Below are 19,790 nucleotides of genomic sequence, written 5' to 3' on the forward strand. Positions count from 1 at the left end.
CTTCCCCAAAGATGGGGGGTGGAGGAGTCTCAGTAACTTAGGCCAACCCATGGTGAGTGGGGGACAAGAAGTAGTTAAGTCTGAAGCTTCTCCTTTTTCCAAGACCTTTATTTCCTGAGATGAATAAATAAATCAGTGGCTGAGGGGTGGAGGGTAAACACGGAATAGGAGCTGGCAGCATGCAGCTGGCAAGAGGAGGCTGTGATGGGCTCACCCCTGCAGGTACCCCCCTCATCCAGGCAGGGGCCAAAGCTCACTAGCAGCCACCATAAGGAGACACTTTTCTTTTAAAATCCACACACAATGTGAAGCTTGCCCAGTCCCCCCAAAGTCAAGAACTCATGGCATCCACCTTCAGGGCTGCTTCCTCACCCAGGGGCCTCACCTCCGCCGGTAGGTAGGGGGTGCTGACCCCCTCTCAAAAATAAAGCAAGCTACCTTGAGTGTTCAGGTAGGAAAGGCCTGCCCTCTGGGGACAGCCTGGGTAGGAGGAGATCCTGCAGGTGTGGCAGAGACTATCTGCCCTTGATGAAGCCTTCCAGCACACGGTCACTGCGCTCTGACAACCAGTAGCCAGTCATGGCTGCCACAGCCCCAATGAAGATGGCGGTGAAGACCAAGTCGCCTTTGGCAGCCAGCGTGGCCAGTGCACAGATGATGACACCGAAGAACATCTGCTGCAGCACCACCAGCTCGTCCTCCGTCATCTCCGAGAAGAAGCCTGCTGACTCTGCGAGGAACAAGAGAAGCACCTGTCCCTCCTGCCCCATTCCTGGAGTTCCCCACACACCCGATCATTGACACATGCCTGCCTGGTATGCCAGCACATGACGTCATTTACTGCTGAGAACAGCTCTGAGAGGGGCGGTTATTATCACTGGGTCACTAAATGGGAAACTGAGGCTCAGAGAGGTGAAGGGGTTTGCCCAAGGCCATGCAATGGGCGAGTTGCAACAGAGCACATGTTTCAAGTACTAGATCAGCTCCAGAGCCCGACTGCCAGGATACGACTCCCAGCTCTGCAACCTGCTTGCCATGTGGCCCTGGGCAAGCTGCTTCATGTCTCTGCACCCTAGTTTCCACTATGTAAAATGGGGATGAGAAATATACCCAACAGCACTGGATTTGTTTTAGGGGTGAAATGAGTTAATACATGCAACATGCTTCGAATAGCATCTGGCATGGTAAGAGCTGCAGGACCGCTCACTATTGTCACCACTGATTGTCCTTCATGTCACCACACTGCAGCCTACAACAGCTCTTGACAGGCCAGGGCTAGGAGTGGTCCCATTGGACAGATGAGGAAAGAGGCTCAGGGAGGCAGTGACTTGATGCCAAGTCTTATTTTCTTTCTACCCTGGAGAGATGTGAGGCCACCAAAAGCCTTCTGGAGACCAGATGTAGGTTTCAGGTCTCAATTCAGCCTCATGGGGGCTGCATCAGGGGGGAGGGCAGGGCCTGTAACTGCCTGGAGAAGGGGTTTGCTGGCCCTCTCCCTAGATGAGGACACCTCCCCAGATTCCTGGGGGCCAAGTTCGGGCTCACCTGGGATCTGCTCCTTCACACAGATGTTCTCAATCTGTTTGTAGCCCTCCGCACAGACGCAGCGGTAACTGCCCTCTGTGTTCTCGCACTGCTCATTCTCTCCTGGACACACCTCTGTCTCACACTCGTCCACATCTTGAGGGAAGGCAAGGAGGGGTCAGAGCCCTGACTGCCAGGGTGCCACATGCAGCACCCCTGACTCCGTCTCACACGACACTCCCTTCTGCCCTTGCCCGAGTAACATTCCACCCTTCCTTCCGCTGCCTTGTCCATATTCCAGCCCCTCAATTGGTGGTGGCAAGGCACTCCAAGGTGCCTGTGCCCCATTAGAGGAGACTCACCGAGACACTTGGAGCCCACCTGCTGGTAGCCAGGGCTACACTTCTTACAGCGGCCCGGCCCTGCCCCCATGCAGCCCAGACAAGCCTTGGCACAGTCTGGAGAAAGAAGAGGAGAGACGAGGGTAAGAGCTGCCCCTAGGCCTAGGGGGATTCTGGTGCCTGAGAAGGCAGAAGTTTGGGGGGAACTGGCATGGAGCAGCTCCCCCTACCCTCCCCACGTCCCCTCCTCCGCAGGAATGGACACTCACCTCGGCACTCATAGGAGCCCTCTGTGTTCACGCAGAATTGGTCAGCTCTACAGCTGGCTCGCTCTGTGCCACACTCATCGATATCTGCAGAGAGGCGGGCAGGGTAGGGATTTCAGTCCCTAATTCACTAACAGGGAAGCTGAGGCTAGGATTGCTGGGGAATGGACTTCCCAGGCTCAAATGATATGGCAGACACTGCAGGCTGTCCACCAACACAGAAGTAGAGGTGTAGCTGGACTCTAGGCTGCCCAGGTAGAGACCACGTTTTCCAACCTGCCTTGCAGCTCAGTATGGCCCTGTGGTTGAGTTCTGGCCAACAGGATATAAACACAAGTGATGTGCTCCACTTTCAGCTTAGCCTGAAAACAACACGCCTGGACTCCTCCATGCACTTTCTTCCCTTTTTTACTCCTGAGTGCCAGGTCATGGAACACGGAGGTGTCCGTGACCCAGCCTCAACCACAACGATAACAACCAGTGGAAGGACCCCACAGTAAGAAAGAAGGAATCTGGGTTCTTGGATGATTGTGATAAGCAGAGTTTCCCTGCCAGCCTGGACCACTTGCTTTGAGACTGTGATATGAGATAAAAATAAACCTCTATATTCTCTGACCCACAATCTTTGGGGAACTTTTTGTTATAGCAGCTTAGCCTTTATTCTCATCTACATAAATGGCTAGGTTTGAGACCAAACCAAGTCTCATACCCAGGTTTCCTGACCCACGTTCGGTATCCTCATTCCTCTGTCTAACTGTTCCTCAATTTTTCAGACTTGGCCTAAGTGACACCTCCTGTAAGAAGCCTTTCCTGATTCCCCATCACCACTGAGCTGGACCAGGGACATCTCACACTGTACAAGGGTCAGTCTGTACTGCAAGTGCCTGGTTACTTTTCTGCCTTGACAACCAGGCTGAGCTCTCCACGAAGATGGGGACTGTTGATCTCGCCCAAAGATGTAGTTACTGATGGGGAACCAAGCCCAGGCCCCTGCCCACCTCCCCAGAGCTAGAACAGGCCGCCACTCACCTACACACTTGAGGTGATGCAGGGCCCAACCCTTCTTGCACTGTAAACAATTTGATTCCTCAGGTCCCGAGCAGCGGGCACAGGGGCCAAAACAAGCTGGGTGGAACGGGGGCAGCATGAGGATGGGCAGGCAGGCACCCCATCTGCCCCTGCCCAGTGCCACACCTTTTGGTGCTACCTACCCGAACATACCAGATGGCTGGCGTTGCGCTCCACCTCAAAGTAGCCGAGGCCGCACTGGCCACAGGCCTCACCCCCATAGCCGGCTCGGCAGTCGCAGTACCCGCTGCCCCCTCGAGTCCCTTCCCCTTCACACTGCCCATAGCCACCGCAGGGCTTCTCTGCACCCCCAGGACATGCTGTAGGCAGACACCAAATGGGTGAGACTGTACATATGATCTTGTATAGAAAACATATTAACATTTTTGGAGAGAAAACTTTATTTTAATGGCAACATAATATTTTATCATAAAACTTCTGAAATTTACTTAACCAAAGACTGAATTGACCATCTTTGTCACTAATTCTTTATCTGTAGCTCCCAGAGAGATTTTTCTAAAAGGGGCTGGTAATAAGATCACCACCAGACTGAGGACTCTGTGTAGAAAAAGGAGGTGACAATGGGGCTTTACGGCAGCATGTACCCCTAGGAAGGTCCCCTTAGTCCAGGGAATGGGGGCCAAGTCTGATCCAGGCATGGGAAATGAGGCGTTGGGGTCGGGACATCTCTCAAATACATGATAAAAACCACAGCTACATGTGATTCAGTCTAGCCCTGTATCTTTTTTCAGAGCCGTTCCCCATGGATTTGTTCATCTCACCAGCCTGTGAGGCAGGTGAAAACTGAGGTCCAGAGAAGTTATCTGAGCAGCCTAAGCTCAAACAGCCAGCTGGGGGCAGTGCCAGGACTGGCTCCCTGGCCTCAGCAGTCCCCCCCCAGCACCCAAGAGGAACTTGAATAACTCACGAAGGCAGGAGGGCCCGAAGGTGCCTGAGGGGCAGCAGAGCTTCAGGGAATCTGAGCAGAGCCATTGGAAGAGGTCTGGGGCTTCCTGCTGCCTGAGGCGGGGAGATGGTGTGACAGTATGGGGGCCTGAGACAGTGTCAGAGGTGCTGCCCAACCCCAAACTCCCACAGAATCTGGGACACAACCCATCTGCGGCAGAAGACCCGTAAGGCCCCTGACCAATGCCCTTTCCCCCATTTGGCAGAGGGGTAAACTGAAGCTCGCAGCAGAGCTTGTCCACCAGCCAGTCCTTGGCAGATGTGGGTCTGGAAGAAGGAGCCAAACCAGGACACAGCCCCTAGCATGCAAGCCCCTGCTTTACCACCAAGCCCTGGCGGTGGCCCCCTTCCAGGGAAGGCACCCACACCACTCACTTGTGAAACCACCAGCTCTCCACCAGCTCCTCACTCAGCTCCAGCAGGCGGTGGCACTCAAAGTCTGACTTGCTGCACACGCTCTCAAGCACCTCTACCAGGCGGGTCTCACTGGCCGGACAAGGGAACATGCTCATTCCACCTACTGTCCTCCTTAAGGTCTCCTCTCCCACCACTCCTTGTGCTATGACAGTGTCAAAGAAATGCCATGCAGCATAATGAAAGGGGTATTGGTTTTGGGAGTCAGACAGACCTGGGTTCAAATCTAGTTATGTGACCTTAGGCAAGTCACTTAACCACTCTTGAACCTGTTTTCTCTTCTGTAAAATGGGGATAATACCTCCCCTGCAGGTTTGTTGTTCGATACCTCAGTTCTTACATCTGCACAATGGAATATATACCCTTGCTGGGTAGATGTAATTAAAAATACATCATATAACCAGTGTTGGTGAGGATGTGGAGAAATTGGAACTTTCCTACATTGCAAGTGGGAATGAAAAATGGTGCAGCCATTGTGGGAAACAGTTTGGCAATTCCTCAATAATTTAAACATGGAATCACCATATGGCACAGTAATTGCACTCCTGGGTTAATACCAAAAACAATGGAAAACGGGTGTTCAAACAAAAACTTGTTAACAGAAATGTTCATAGCAACACTATACACAATAGCCAAAAGGTAGAAACAACCCAGATATCCATCGACTAATCAATGGATAAACAAAATGTGGTCTATCCATACAACAGAATATTATTAAGACTTAAAAAGGAATGAAGTACTGATACATGCTACAATATGGATGAATCTTGAAAACATTATGCTGAGTGAAAGAAAAGCCAGACGTAAAAAGCTACATATTGTAGGATTACAACAGAATTAGCAAACCCATAGAGATAGAAAGCAGATTAATAGTTTCCAAGGGCTGGGGGAAGGGGAGAATGAGGAGTGATTGCTTAATGGAGATGGAGTTTCTGTTTGGATGAAAATGTTCTGGAACTAGATAGTGGCCATGGTTGCCCAACACTGTGAATGTACAACATGTCTATAATGCTAAATTTTATGTTTTGTGTATTCTACCTCAATAAAAAAATTTAAATATCTATATATACACACACACACACACACATATATATATATATATACACACACACACACATACACACACACATATGTAATGTATTATATTATGTACTTAAAGGATTTGACACAGTGCCTGGCATATAGGAGGAGGTGATTAAAAGCACAAAACGAAATCAGGAGCCATTATAGAGCTGGAAGTGCTCCTAGGGTTATCTTGGCCAATCCCCTCATTTCCAAACAAGGAAACTGAGGCCCACTGAGGGAAAGGAAAATGACCAATGTTACATAATAAAACCTTTTCTTTCTAGTGGCCATCACAGTTCAATCCTCACCACAATCCTATGAAATAGGCAAAGCAGATATTAATATCTGTTTTACAGATGAGGACACTCAGGCTCAGAGAGGTTAAGAGACCTTTCCTAGGGTACCAAGGGTCAAAAATGACAACCAGGTCTAACTCCAAGTCTTTGCTGATTCCTTCTCCTCAATCTGACTTTGAAAAGCTGGATGGCCTAGGGCTCACGCCTTTCCTCTCAATATAATCTCATCTCCTCCCACGGCTTTATATACTGACTATATGCTGATGACTCCAAAATTCATGTTTTCAGCTCCTACTTCTTCCCAGACTTCAAACTCCTAAATCTAACTCAACTTGACTGTTTAATGGACATCTCAGCCCAACACATTCAAAGAGAACATCCAATTCCACCCCTTCCCTAAATCTCCTTCCCCAGTTTTACCCATCTCAGAAGATAGCCCCATAATTCACCCAGTTGCTCAGGCCCAATACCTAGTAAGCATCTTTTATTCCTTTTCCCTCATACCCCATAATGAATCCATTAAGTCCTATCAGTCTATCTGCAAAATATACCCAGAATTTGATCCCTTCTCACCACCTCCATCACTAGAAACCACACTAGCTCATGCTGCCCTCAGGCCTTGATTACGCATTAGCCTCCCAGCTGGTCTCCCTGCTTCCTCCACGCTGGATCCCTATAGTCTGTTTGCTACACAGCCATGTGGATGATCTTTTAAAGACCACATTACTGCTCTGCTCAAAACCTTCCAATGGCTTCCCTCTCTACTCAGAATGGAATCTAAAGTGCTTTCTGTGGCCTTTAAGGCTGGGCTTCTGCCTTCACCTTCTACCACTTCCCTTCTGCTCCCTCCATTCCAGCCACTTCTCAAATACACCAAGCGTAGTTCCACTCTGTCCACATTCTTCCCTGATTGTCCCATTGCTTGCTTCACTTCAGGTCTCTGTTCAAATGTCACACCTTGAACACCACAGTTCCCACTTTTCTGTAGTCCACCCAGCATTACTGTTCTTCACCTGATATAATATTACTTATTTCCTTATTTATCGTATGTTTCCCCTACAAGAATGTAAGCTCCTTGAAGATGGGATTTGGCTTGCCTTGTTTACTGCTGTACTATAGATGTTCAGTGATATTTGTTGAATGAGTAAGCACTCCCCAAGAGGATCTAGGCCCCCACCAGTAGAGGAGAGATTGGGAGGTGAGGTATTCAAACCCACCCCTCCAGCCCCTTACCTGTCTTTGTATTTAGACAACTTCTCTTCCTCCCAGGCAGTGTTTCCACCTCCAAAGTTGTCCCGAATGGTTCTCTCCAGACCCTGGAAATGGAGAAAATTAGTAATACCTAAGTATAGAAGTACAGACTGCTTGGCACATTCTAGCACTTCGCTATTTCACTGACCAGGAAACTGAGGCACAGATAGGCAACCTGCCCAAAGCCATACAACTGGTAAGTAACCAGTTGTGACTTGAGTCCATACAGACTTGCATCCCAGACTCCCCACTCTCAATCACTTTGCTCTAGTAGCTGGGACCCTCCTAATAGGTTGCTGGTGCACCCACCTTGTTAAAGCTGTCGACCAATCCCCGGCACGTATGACACGGGTGGGGCTCAGTTCGGGGAGAAGACTGGGGAGGTGGAGAGGGCTGGAGCCAAACTGGGCCTGGGAGACTGAAGAAGAGGCTCAGACCCCAGAGCAGAGCTGGGACCAGGCCCCTCGGGGGTCGAGGGGCCATCTTTTCCCAGGCTGGGGACCTGTAGATAGAGAGCATGCGGAGGGTTCGCTGGAGGAGCCAGGAGAGAAAGAAAAGGGTCGGTTCTAAGGTGCCATGGGTCTGGGAGCCCAGACCTGTGTTATTGTAAAAAGAGGTTAGACTGGGGTATGGCCGGGAAAGGGCAGATGGTGGGGAAATGAGCCTGTTTTGCAATTCTAGGACGGGAATAAGTTATCCTCGTTACAGTTGGGGAGGTAGCCTAGATCCTTGGCACGGGGACAGGAATCAGCCCATTGTTTTAGCGTCTGAATATGGGTTGTTGGGGACCGGATCAGCGGAGCTATGGAGAATGGGTCAGATTCCAAGTACTGGGGGAGAAGAGGCCGATGGGCGGTCTTGGAGGGAAGAGCCAAGGTCCGGATATGAAGAGAAGGGGTCAGGTTCACGGCCTACGAGTCAGCCAGGGAGGATCCAGACCAGCAGATGGCGGGGGAGGAAAACACGACCCACCCAGCCCTCCGGCGCTGACGGCTCAGTCTCCCCAGCGCCGCCGCCGCCGCCGCCTGCGTTAAGACGTACAACCTACGCCAGCTCCGCAGTCCGGAGGGCGGAGTCCACGCCGCAGCCAATGGTGATGGGCCATGTGCAAGTGCGTCATCTCGCGCCAGCCAACCAGAGGCGGCGCCGGGCTGCACCTGTCGGGTGATTAAAGGGTACGTGGGCCGCGGGCGGCGTGCCAGGTTAGCTGCTGGCTCAGAGATACACGTGAAGAGACATGAATAGAAAAATAGCGTCTGCCTTTATTCAAGTCCTGTCCCCTGCCTCAGGTCCCATCTCGCGTCCTGTCTCTGGGGTCCCTGGGGGTCGGAGGCAGCAGTCCAGGGCGGGCTGAAGGGCTCGGGACACTTGCTCCGCCCTGTCCGCGAGCCGCCCCGGGCGGGGGACGCCGGGTCCCTGCAGGGCTCGCAGGAAGTCGGGCAGCTGGGAAGGCAGGGCGAAGACAGGCACAGCGCGGAACAGGGTGGGCACGGCGTCCGGACGGAGCAGACTATCGAAATAGGCCCCGATGTAGCGGCCGGGCGCCCGGCCCTGCAAGAAGTCGGGCAACACGCAGCTGAGTGAGGCGGCGAAGGCGTCGTGCGGGCTGTGCACCCCGGACGCCGACGCGCTGTCCTGTAGCCACTCGTGACACAGCGCCACGGCCCCAGGCGAGAAGAGCAGGACCACCACGCCGCCCTCCTGTAGGGTCTGGCGCCGCTGCGCGTGAAACCAGGCCAGGGGCCCATGCGCGCTCAGTTCACGACGGCTCCAGAGGTCCACGGCCACGCGCAAAGGCAGCTGGCACAGCGCCGACGCCAGGGCGCCCACCAGGCGCTCGAAGCCCTCGTCGTCGGCCGAGTAGAGGAGCAGAGCCGCGCGGCTCTTGGCGGCTGCTGCCAGAGAAAACAGCGGGAGGGAAGACGTGAGATGGCCGGAGGCCCAGCCCTCTGGGGGCGGCCCCCGGCCCTGCGTGTGCTCACACTCACCCCCCGCGTGGACATCCTCCTTCAAGAGCCTCAGCCACCCTGTTAGGGGAAAGGGGCGGAGGCAGCAGGTGAGTTCAGCGGCTACCTCCTCTCCGTGATCTCCCAAGGCCACTCCAGCCCTGCCCCTGGGGAATAGGGAGCCTGGAATTGCTCACCTTTCACATGGTCCTTTTTGAGAAGGAGGAGCAGGAAAAGCACAGCGGCTAAGAGTAGGCAGGCCAGCCACACCAGGGCCCAGCGTTGGTGGGTATCTGGGAAGCCCAAGGGAGGAGATGGGCTACTTAGAGGCCTTACACTTTCACCCCACTTCACGAAGGAGAAAAACTGAAGCTCAGAGAAATGAAGTGACTTGGCCAAAGTCCACAGCACATAGTGTCAAAGCCAGTATATGACCATAGATCCATCTACTAGTAAGTGACTTCACTTTCTGCCTGTTCTCACCTCTGTAAAACTGGGTTAACAATAGAACCTACTGATGGGGTTGTGAGAACCACATATATTAATAGACATAAAGCCATAGTAAGTGCTCAAATGTCAGCAATATTATTGTCCCCTAAGCCCAGAGCGGCCTGGTCCTTGACTTCACTCTCTCGGATGACTGCAACAGCCTTCTCACGGGTGTCCCTGACCTCTTTTTGCTTCCAATTCATTCACCACATGGCAGCCCCAGAGATCTTTTAAAAATACAAGTTTGATTATAGCCTTTTGGGAAGCTCTCTTATTTAAGCTGCTCTTAATGTAAATTCCAAATTCCTTCTGTTGGCTCCCTAGGCCCTTGCGTCCTCATCGCAGGACAGAGGCCTGCCTCCCAAGACATTCCAGCCCCACTGACCACCTTGGAGTTCTTCAAAAAAAGCACCCCGCAGTCTTCCCAAAACTGCATCTCTACCCCCTTCATGTAGATCAGCCTTCAGAGTTCAGCTTGAACCTTTTCTCTGATCTCCTCGCCTCACCCAGGTCAGGTCCCCATGATATGCACTCATGCGTTCCCTTTGACATTGTAGTGAGTGCTTCCATAGCTCACACTTACTAAATGTAAGTGATGTGACGCTAACGTCCTTCTAGCCTTCTATGGCTGGGGTGGGGGCAAGGATTGTGTCTTGTTGGTGAGATTGGGATGCCCTGTAAGTTCTCGTCATAGTTTCTGAATAAATGAAGGAGTGACCCTCTGATTTATCTGAGCCAGGGAAGAACAAGGCCATTGCATATGCTGCCCCCAGGAATGGTCCCCGTCACGATTCTAGCTCCTGGAGAGCTGGGAAGAGGAAGGGCACTTCTTGTTATACTCACACTTATTCATGGGGCAGGCCCATAGTGCTCCCAAGTCACCGTCCCACAGCTGTAAGACACAAACGACCAAGCCCAAAGCCCTTAGCTTGGTGCTTAACACTCGCCAAGTTCTAGCCAGCCTGATCGCCAAATTCACAGCCTCCACTGTGCATGTTTTCTCCCCCCCCACACACACACTGCAGGTTCCCTCAAGCTGCTCTGCCTTTGCTCAGGCTGTGCCGACTGTCTGGACGGTGCCTTCCTCCATGCCAGAGCCGACCCACATGAAAAGACCCTTCCTTGAAGCTCTCCCTGGAGATCAGTGCTTAGCACATGTAACTGTTATCTGTTTACTGGTGTTTAGCAAGCAGTGAACAACTCGGGGACAGGAACTATACTTCTTCAACTCATAGCTTTCCCAGAACTGCACACAAACTAAGCACAAATAGGTGGTGGGTGGGTGCTAGAAGGACAGTGAAGAGGCCTCTATCTAGGAGGAGGGAGAGTCCCCTCGTGCCCTCTGTTGGGCCCAGGAAGAGGTGGAAGAGGCTGAAGGTAAAATGTTAGGGCTATTGTTCTTGGGCGTTGGGGCAGGGCCCTCTTGCCACCTACTCACCTGTAGACACTGGCCTGACTGCAGGTCTTGTAGTAAGTGCTCTCCAACGCGAGCTGCCCTCTGCCAAGCCAAAGGGTAGGGGGCTGTCACCTAGGGGCACTGCACTTAGGAGACCACCAGGCTGCAGCTGAGCAGATTGGGGTTTTGGGGGCTGGGAGCCTTCTGAGAGGCCACTGAGAACAGGGCTCAGGTTTGAATCACCCCCACGTTCCCAGAGACCAGCACAGAGCCTGGCACAGAGGAGGGGAACATTGAATGCAGGGAAAATTTGAGGCCAGGTTTGAGATGGAGCTGGAGAGATACATGGAGGAGGGTCCCCCAGCACTCACTGTGGAGGCCCTGCTGAGCAGTGGGGTGCAGCCACTGGGTTCCAAGGCACAGAGTGATGTGTTGTTCTGGGGGCCTCGTGTCTCCACCAGCAGCATATCATCCTTGAGGGGCCCCAGAGAGTCTGAAAGGGGTGAGAGCCCACTCTGAGACCCAACCTTGCTGGGGGCTGCCATGTGCACCCACCATGCCTGACCTTCACCTCCAGGAGCTGGCACTTTCAGTGTTCACCCCTATTGCAATGGCCCTGCCCCACCCTCATCCAGGCCCCACTCACCAGACCACAAGCACTCTTGCAGCTGCAGCTTCTCCCAGCTGCTCACCTGCTTAGAAGGGGCCAGGGTCAGGGGCACAAAAAAAAAAAAAAAGAGCCAAGGCCAGAAAGACCAGAAGAGAAGGGACAGGCAAGCGGAGGCCTGTTTGGGTGGGGGTGGGGCATCTGCACTCTGGACCTGACCTTAGGCAGATCTGGGTTCCAGGCTGGATGATTAGGAGTCACTCCATCTTTTTCAGCCTCGGCCTTGTGAGTTCATCTGTGCTAATGGTCCTTGTGACCCTAAATTAGCTCTTTTCATGTCTGACAAAATGCATACATTCCCTTCTCATGTAACCACCTTCTCAAAGAGGCCTCACCTGACCACCCCACTTGAAATTGCAACCCCAATCCTCCCTTGTCCTTCCCCACATTTCCACAATTTTAGCATATTATAATAATTTACTTGTTACATCTGTTGTCTGCCTTTCTCCTTTAGAACATAAGCTCTATAAAGATGGCAATATTTATTGGTTTTATTCACTGACATCTATCCCAAGTGCCTAAAACAGTGCCTGGCACATAGCAGATGCTCAATAAATCTTGAATGAATATGTTTATAATTATCCTTTGAAGTTGTAGAGCAATCCATTATACAGGTAGGGAAATAGAATAATGATAACAATAATAAAAGTAGCTAATATTTGTTGAGCGTTTAGACTGTGCCAGTCCCTAAGGTGAAGCTCTTCTCTTATTTAATGAAGTAGTTACTATTAACATCCCCATTAAACCGATGAGATTGACCTTCAGAGAGGTGAAGTGACTTGCCAGGGTCCCATGCACTGCTAAAGTAAATAGTGGAACTCCTATACTAAAGAGGAAGCCCGTGACCATTTTGCTCCAGGGACCCAAGAATAAAGTGGGTCCAGGAGACAGTGCCTTGTCTGGGGTGGTCCCTGCCAAGGGTGAGGGGTGGGGGTCCTGCCCCCAACACAGCCAACACAGCGCTCTGGCATCCGCTTCTTACCTGGACACAGAGGTTAGGGTGGCCTTTCAGCAATGGGAACTCAAGGGCCTTCTGTGATAAGAGGGGAATGGGTGGGGTCATGAAAGGTGGCCCCCTCCGCTCTCCTTCCTCCCCCACCCGGCAACGGCACCGCTCTCTGCCATGCTTACGTTCACAGTGACATTCTCTTGGGACAGGGGCGGGACCAGCGGCTGGCAGGGACCCCCACCGAGTGCCTGCCAGCACAGTGTGGCCTCTGCAGACAGCGAGCATGGCGCGTCTAGCCGCCAGCCCCGCGGGGGCAGCAGCCGCAGCCGGGCAGCACGCCAGAGGTTGCGGTGTGCACGGGGGTCTGCAGGGAGAAGGCTGAGTCCATCACTGCACGCCCTGCCTGTAACCACCTGCACCACTCCCCACTCTGGCCCCTGCAGGTCCGCTCACCTTTCCTAAAGGGACAGATGCTCGTCCTGACCGAGTCGGGCTCCAGAGGCCACACCTGGAAGGCAAACAGGACTCCACAGTTAGTTCAACCCAGCCAGCCTTCCAGGAGCATGTGCCAGGCCCTCTGCGAGGCACTGGGGACGCTTTTAGGCTGATATTTGAAATGTTCGGTCTTTTCACCCTGTGCAAGGTTCTAGAGATGCACACGTTTATTCTTTTCAGCAAACCCTATGCCACCATCTGGCAACACCTTCATTTAAAAACTATTAATGAGTACCCACTGTGTGCCTTAGCACTATGGTAGGCCTTAGAGACGTTCAATAATTAAATCCACGATCACTTTGTGAGAACCTCTGTGCCAGGCACTGTCCTAGGTGTTAAGGACACATCCATTTATTCTTTCAATAGACTTTTAAAATGTATCTATTATGTGCTTAGTCCTGTGCTAAGCATTAGAGATAATAATTTACTCAGCAAACCTTTAATTAAGAGCACCTACTACGTGCCAGGCATTGGGCAAGGGTCTGGGGGAGCCTTGCCCTACTAAATTTGAATTAGATATTATTTCCTTGACTTCAAGGAAATGACAAATTCACAGTTGCATTAAGGATAAAACATGTACATAAATTAATAATTTGATCACTCATTTATTGAGCATCTGTTGTATTAAGAAATGAGACAGGTGCGCAAATTAAAAAAAGAAAAAAAGGAGGTGATGCATGGACAAGGAAGAAGTGCAAGGAGATGTGTAGATAGGAGAGGCCAGGAAGTTGGAGAAAAGCTTTGGGAAAGGTGTTATGTGAGTTGTACGGATTTGGATGAATGGAAAGAAGTGGGGGCATTTCAGGTAGTGGGGCCACCTAAGCAAAAGCACAGAGGTGGGTGTATCTTGATCAATAGCTCCATCTGGATGGAACAAAATTCCCATGAAGGGGAATCATGGGAAAGACACAGTGGAAATGGTTTAGTTGGGGGTCAGAATATGGGGTCCAAAATTCCAGAAAAGCTCTGGGAGGCAGGAACTTATTGAAACAGTCTAGAGGAGAGATGCTAGAAGCCCAAACGGCTGAGATGGAGAGGAGAGGGAAAAAGAATGAGAGGCATTGCTGTCAGATGTCAAATAGATGGGACCTGATAACAAATGTGCAATTAGACGGAGAGAAAAGAGCCAACATATACAAGATTAGATGTGGCACATTTCCTTATAACAGCCCTAGGAAGTCGGTACTGTTATGATTCACATTTTACAGATAGGAAAAGAGGCTCAGAGAGGTGCAGTGACTTGCCCAAGGTCACATCGCTAACAAATGGCAAGAGTCAGGATCCAAACCCATCTGAGTTTACAGCACATGTTCTGCCCTTCAGGGGCACACAGAGAGGGAATTGGAGGAGTAAAGAAAGGCTTCCAGGAGGTGGTGACATCTGAATAATGTGCCATGAAGCATAAGTAGGAGTCCTGTGTATAGAGGATCAGGAAGAGCATTCAGAGCATGCAATAGTCAGAAGGCATAGGACAGCAAAGTTCAGGGGAAGGCCAGCCATCGTTTCCATCTCAAAGAGGAGGGTGAAGGTTGGTGAGAAAAGACAGTGAGGCCCACTGCCCTCACCAACTCCCCAGTCCCCTTCCCCTGGCACCCAGCTGGACTCTGCTCCTACCTGAATACAGAGACAGGGAACCAGGTCTGTGTGGTTCAATGTAATGGTGTGCGGTCCAGTCTGTGGGACAAGCGGAAGTGGGGAAGTTGTAGAAGATAAGGAAGAGGGGAAGGCTGGAGGCCAAGGTTGAGGAAACCAGGCAGGAAGTAGTTCCCCCACCAACACCTGCTTTGGGTGTGGGTCGCTGTGTCCTCTTCAAGTGTCCCCTTATAATGCATGCATATCCTTAGCATGGGCCTGGGCCTAGAGTGGGAATGGACGTGGGGAGGGGGCAGCCTCACCAAGTTTCTGTGCCACCAGGGCTTTGTAGGGCTCTTGACCTGGTCCCAGTACAGGGAGAGGCCGACGTGCTGCTCCTCAGAGACGTCCAGCACCAGGTGCACGTCGTCACCATCTGCAGACACGTTGAGCCACGGCAAGGCTGTGGGGGAGCCAAAGAAAGACAGACCCCCTCACTCCCCTGTACACCCACGCCTGGGCCATATTCACCAACTGACACTTTGGAGTGCCCTTCAAACTCCTTATGTAGGGAGGCCCCTGGAGGGCAGAGCCTGTGTCCCCAGCAGCCGGGGACCAAACCCATGCAGGCCCCAGTATGGGTTTTGAGACCACCCTTCCCCCGATTCTCTCTCTGCAGCCAGAAGGATACTGTAACCACTGTAAAATAAATAATTCTCCTCTGCTCAGAACCCTCTGATGGCCCCCCATATTACTCCCAGAGTAGAAGATGGCGTCCTTACAATGGCTTGCAAGGCCCTACCCAATCTGGCTGCTGTGACCACTCTAGCCTTATCGGCTAGCACTAATTAATTTGCTGCAGACACACTGAAACATACCAGACACACTCCTGCCTCAGGCCCTTTGCACTGACTGTTCCCTCTGAATGGAACCCTTTAGAGCAGGGATGTCCAAACTTTTTTCAACGTTTTCCACCAAGGGCCTTATGCGGTAAAATACACAAACAGCCGGGCCACTCACTCGAGGTGAAGTACGTATTGCCTCACCTGGTTTATTTAAGTAAACTAAATATATTTTTGGAATTTGCTGCGGGCCAATTAAAAATGGATTGCGGGCTGCAGTTTGGACACCCCTGCTTTAGAGTGAGGCCATTCCTGACAGCTACAACTCCTAACCTCCCTATCCCCCTTCCCTGCATTTTCTCCCTAGCACTAATCTAACTATTGCACCCTCTAACTATTGCATAGTTCACATCCCCCAGTGTTTATCGTGTCCTCCCCCACCCGCACCTTGACCCTGACCCTGACTCCCAGCTAGAATGTTGGCTCTGGGCAGGGATTTTGTCAGTTTTGTTTATTGATTTATCTCCAGTGCCTAGTGCTATGCCTTGTGCAGGCTAAGTACTCAATAAATATCTGTTGAATAAGTAAACCAATGTGTAACTGAATGAATGAAGACATGAAATGCATGATGTGTATCTGTATCCTCAAAGTTCTGGTGCCAAGTGGTCTTTAATGGATTACCAGAGGCAGGCAAGCCAACCTTAAGATTAAAGGAACGAAAAAGAAAATGAGGTTGAAATAATTTAAGAGTTCAAAAAACATCACAGTGAGAGTAGAGATTCAAGACGGCGGATTAGGAAAAAAACACAGTGTTTATATCTTGATCTGGGTGGTAGTTATTGCAAATGTATACATATGTAAAAAGTAATAGAACTGAACATTAAAATTAGTGTGCTTTATACACTTTCTGTATGTGTTATACCACAATAAAAAGAAAATACAAAACAAAAAAATCTAGTGCATGGGAAAAACCATCAGAACCTTGACTTTCTTGGCCCTTATTTTATGATTTAATATTATTTTTATTTGATACATGGGGGAGGGACACCATAATCTTGACAATGCTTTGGGCCTCTAGATGTCCCTGGTACTAATAAATATTTGTTATAGGGAGTAAGAGATTCACCTTTATATTCCTAGTGCCTGGCACAAAGTTGGAGCTATTGCAGTTCATGTGTGATGGATGGATGGATGGATGGATGGATGGATGGATGGATGGATGAATGAGCTCTGCCAGCTTCTGGGATGTGTCAGCCCAGACCTGAATCCAACTCCAAGGGTTCCTCATACTCCAGAACCTGGCCCTCCCTCCTCCCAGTCCCGCTGGCCCTGCCCCTACCCCAGCAGCTCTGGATGATGTCCCGAATTTCATGTCCCCTGCAGTCTGGGGAGAGATCACAGAAAAGCCTCCGGTAAGACTGGGGACCAAGGAAACAAGGTGGGCAGCCCAACTCATGGGGAACTCTGGAAAGGGCTCCCTGTCCCCTAAATACCACCCACATCTATCCAGTCCCCGAAGCACATTCCCCAGGGCCAGGAAAGCCACGTCACCTCGGGAGAGGAGGCAAGAGGGACTGACTGAGGAGGATGAGAGCTCACGCTGCTGCCTAACAGTGGACAGGACGAGGGAGGTGGTGAAAGCAGAAGGGGAGTGACCAAAGGGGAGAGAGACTAGGGGGGCCAGGACTTGGGGCCCCTGAGGCTCTAGGGCCACTTACCAGGCAGCTGCTGTGTGAAATTGAGTTCTTTCTGGTACGTGGGCTGCGTATATGACCAGATTTGCACCTCAGTCCCCAGAGCAGCCTCGAAACAGTCAAATACTACAGAGCCCTGTGAGGAGAGGGGTGGCAGAAAGCTGGTGGTATAGGGTTTAGAATCCGGCCAAAGGCTCTAGCTCCTCTGCGTGGACCCCTCCCTTCTTCCCTAATTAATGACTATATTTGTACTGTATGGCTTGAAATTCTGCCATTGAAGTTTCCCTCAAGATCCCCTAATTCTAAAGCACATACTCTCAATAGGGGTGTCAGCAGGGCAGGAATAAGGGCCCTGGCTACGTGAGTCCCTGCCCCAACCCTGGCTGTCCTGGATCACGTGGATAAAGCTAAGGTGCTCAGACACCCCTCCCCACAGCAGTGGTTTTCACATCCAGTGCCTCAGTGGTCCTCACGATTGCCCTGGGAGGTAGGCCAACAAATGTTCTCTACAATTTCCCAGATCAGAGGATATTGGCTGGGGGTAGGAGGAAGTCATAGGGTTTAGTGATTTGGCCTGAGTGGGGATACACCCTCCTGAGGTAGCCCCAACACTCTGCACCATGGGGCAGACGTGGTATGGCAGGAAGTCAAAGGAGTGGATCCTGCCCACAAACTTTCCCTCTCCAAGTCTCAGTTTCCCTATCTGCAAAATGGGGGTTATAATAATCCCTAGTTCATGGCATTATCACCTCATTTAATTCTCACAAGAACCATATGAAATAGGACTACTCTTATCCCCACTTCACAGACAGGAAAACTAAGGCATGAAAGGCTAAAAGGACTTGCCTACAGCCCTGATCCCAATCAGGACTTAAAGAAATCATGCATGTGGAAGCACTTTACAGATTTCATATTTAGAGGTGGTGGTTATTGTTGTTATTATTTCACATACCACAGACTGACCAGACTGCACGAGGGCAGCAGGCACTTCCACCTCCAGCAGGACACAGCGGGCAGTAGTGTAGCTATGGAAGGAGAGTAGAACTTGGGCCTGGAGAGAGGCTGTGAGCAACAGGGCAGGGGGTTGGTCAGGCCCAGGGACCACGCGCGGTCCTGGTGAGGGACAGTTGGGTCAGCCAGCTTCTCACCATTCCTAGGCTCCTCACGCTCTGAGTCAGCTGCTCTTCCAATTCCTTCCTCATCTTTAGGCTCTTCCCAGTGACCTGGAAGGACCGAAGAACAAGGCTCAGGTCAGGCCCCCTGCTCTGGGCTGGCTTTGGGTTTGGCTTCCAGAAAGTGCAGTTCGAGAAAGCAGGGGCCAGGCCTGGGGCCTGGGGGTGGGATGGGAGACCAGACTGGCCTGGAGGTCCTTCAGCAGCATCCTCCAGGAGGACAGAGGCTGTCCAGGGCTGCCTGGCAGATAGATGCCCCAGTACTTAGGCCCCTCCCAGACACACTCACATGTGTACGTGGATGACATGCTCACCACGCACAGCCAAGTGGACAGCCACACGCACACACAGGCCACAGTCAGTCTCCTGGTGGCACCTCAGCACCAGCTCTGTCTGCAGGCGTGTGGGCACCAGCACGGGTCCTGGAGCGGACACAATGCTCCCAGGCAGGCAGAACAAGTCACCGTCTGTGCATGAAGGACCGGGTGAGCGCTGAAGCCGTTCCAAACCCAGAGTTTGGTTGTACCTGACACCCCCCAGAGGGCCCAAGAGCTTTGGGTAATTCCTGGGCTGAGGGATGGCCATGAGGGCATGGAACTGGGACAGCTCCCCTCCCTTCCACCAACCTTGAAAGTCCTTTTCTCTCTAAAAGTAGGGCTACTCACCCCAGAGGTGGCAGGAGAGGCCCTGGGAAGGAGGTAAAGGAGAGTCAGAGATTAGGCTCCCAAATCTAACCATCGTTCCCTGTCTGAAACCCCCCACCTACCTCTTTCTGGGGTTCCCTATCCCAAGCTCCTCCCAGAGGAAGACAGACCAGGCTCTTGCCCCTGCCCCTCCCCGTTCCTCTCTTACCCCATCAGTACCAGACAGACCAGCCAGGGCAGTTCTGGTGCTGGTGGTGACAGTGACAGGAGCCAGGCTAGGGCCCTGATGGGCCTCAGACTGAACCCTGAGCCTTCCCCAACCCTCCCCGGACTCCAGACTCACCGGAGAGCAGCGAGCAGTGTCCTGAGGCCCCACAATTCTCTCCAGAGAGAGGACCACGGGGCTTCGGCCCAGTGCCAAGGACAGCAGGAACCAGGGCACAGGCATCTTCCAGGTGCCAGGCAGCACCCAGGCCTGAGGCCCTGTCCTGCCCCCCCAAAGGGGGGCAGACACCTCACCTCTGTTCCCACTCAGCCCTGTGCCTTTGGGAAGGAGGGGCCAGAATCTCTCCCCAGCCTCCGGGGTCCCCGCGCTGGCTAGCTTGGGCACTCCCCTCCTGGGAGTCCTGATTCCAGTCTCAGTCCCAGCGAACGAGTGCTTTCGTTTTGGTTCCCGGCAGGCAGCTGGCTGTTCCCGCCCCACCTTGGCCCTCCCACCAATACCAGGCCTGGA

The 19,790-nt window shown here is 51.9% G+C and overlaps 2 protein-coding genes across 10 annotated transcripts; both read right to left on the minus strand.

Annotated features, from left to right (window-relative positions):
• Nucleotides 1-90: 90 nt before the first annotated feature.
• Nucleotides 91-8,296, minus strand: CRELD1 (cysteine rich with EGF like domains 1). Of its 2 annotated transcripts, XM_033132349.1 has the most exons (11): nucleotides 8,164-8,296; nucleotides 7,501-7,693; nucleotides 7,174-7,256; nucleotides 4,541-4,651; nucleotides 4,128-4,219; nucleotides 3,343-3,519; nucleotides 3,161-3,256; nucleotides 2,135-2,218; nucleotides 1,887-1,982; nucleotides 1,546-1,680; nucleotides 91-730 (listed from the first exon to the last, which is right to left on the minus strand). In XM_033132349.1, exons 2-11 carry the CDS (start codon nucleotides 7,672-7,674, stop codon nucleotides 516-518), a joined length of 1,263 nt encoding a protein of 420 aa, XP_032988240.1. In that variant the 5' UTR covers nucleotides 7,675-7,693; nucleotides 8,164-8,296; the 3' UTR covers nucleotides 91-515. The 2 variants fall into 2 exon arrangements, with proteins under 2 accessions (XP_032988240.1, XP_032988239.1); XM_033132348.1 differs by lacking the exon at nucleotides 8,164-8,296 and having other exon boundaries at nucleotides 7,501-8,154.
• Nucleotides 8,297-8,433: 137 nt separating this feature from the next.
• IL17RC (interleukin 17 receptor C) lies at nucleotides 8,434-19,729 on the minus strand. 8 transcript variants are annotated; one of them, XM_033132346.1, is made up of 19 exons: nucleotides 19,577-19,729; nucleotides 19,079-19,100; nucleotides 18,703-18,880; nucleotides 18,390-18,464; nucleotides 18,194-18,303; nucleotides 17,266-17,377; nucleotides 16,887-16,931; nucleotides 15,029-15,168; nucleotides 14,748-14,807; nucleotides 13,092-13,146; nucleotides 12,821-13,002; nucleotides 12,672-12,722; nucleotides 11,669-11,714; nucleotides 11,394-11,515; nucleotides 11,065-11,124; nucleotides 10,470-10,518; nucleotides 9,335-9,430; nucleotides 9,180-9,218; nucleotides 8,434-9,086 (listed from the first exon to the last, which is right to left on the minus strand). In XM_033132346.1, exons 3-19 carry the CDS (start codon nucleotides 18,719-18,721, stop codon nucleotides 8,458-8,460), a joined length of 1,890 nt encoding a protein of 629 aa, XP_032988237.1. In that variant the 5' UTR covers nucleotides 18,722-18,880; nucleotides 19,079-19,100; nucleotides 19,577-19,729; the 3' UTR covers nucleotides 8,434-8,457. The 8 variants fall into 8 exon arrangements, with proteins under 8 accessions (XP_032988237.1, XP_032988231.1, XP_032988230.1 ...); XM_033132340.1 differs by having other exon boundaries at nucleotides 8,434-9,083; nucleotides 18,728-18,880; nucleotides 19,401-19,729; XM_033132339.1 differs by having other exon boundaries at nucleotides 18,728-18,880; nucleotides 19,401-19,729.
• Between the last annotated feature and the right edge of the window lie 61 nt (nucleotides 19,730-19,790).

This window comes from Rhinolophus ferrumequinum, chromosome 17 (genome assembly GCF_004115265.2).
Source record: "Rhinolophus ferrumequinum isolate MPI-CBG mRhiFer1 chromosome 17, mRhiFer1_v1.p, whole genome shotgun sequence".
Lineage (NCBI taxonomy): Eukaryota > Metazoa > Chordata > Mammalia > Chiroptera > Rhinolophidae > Rhinolophus > Rhinolophus ferrumequinum.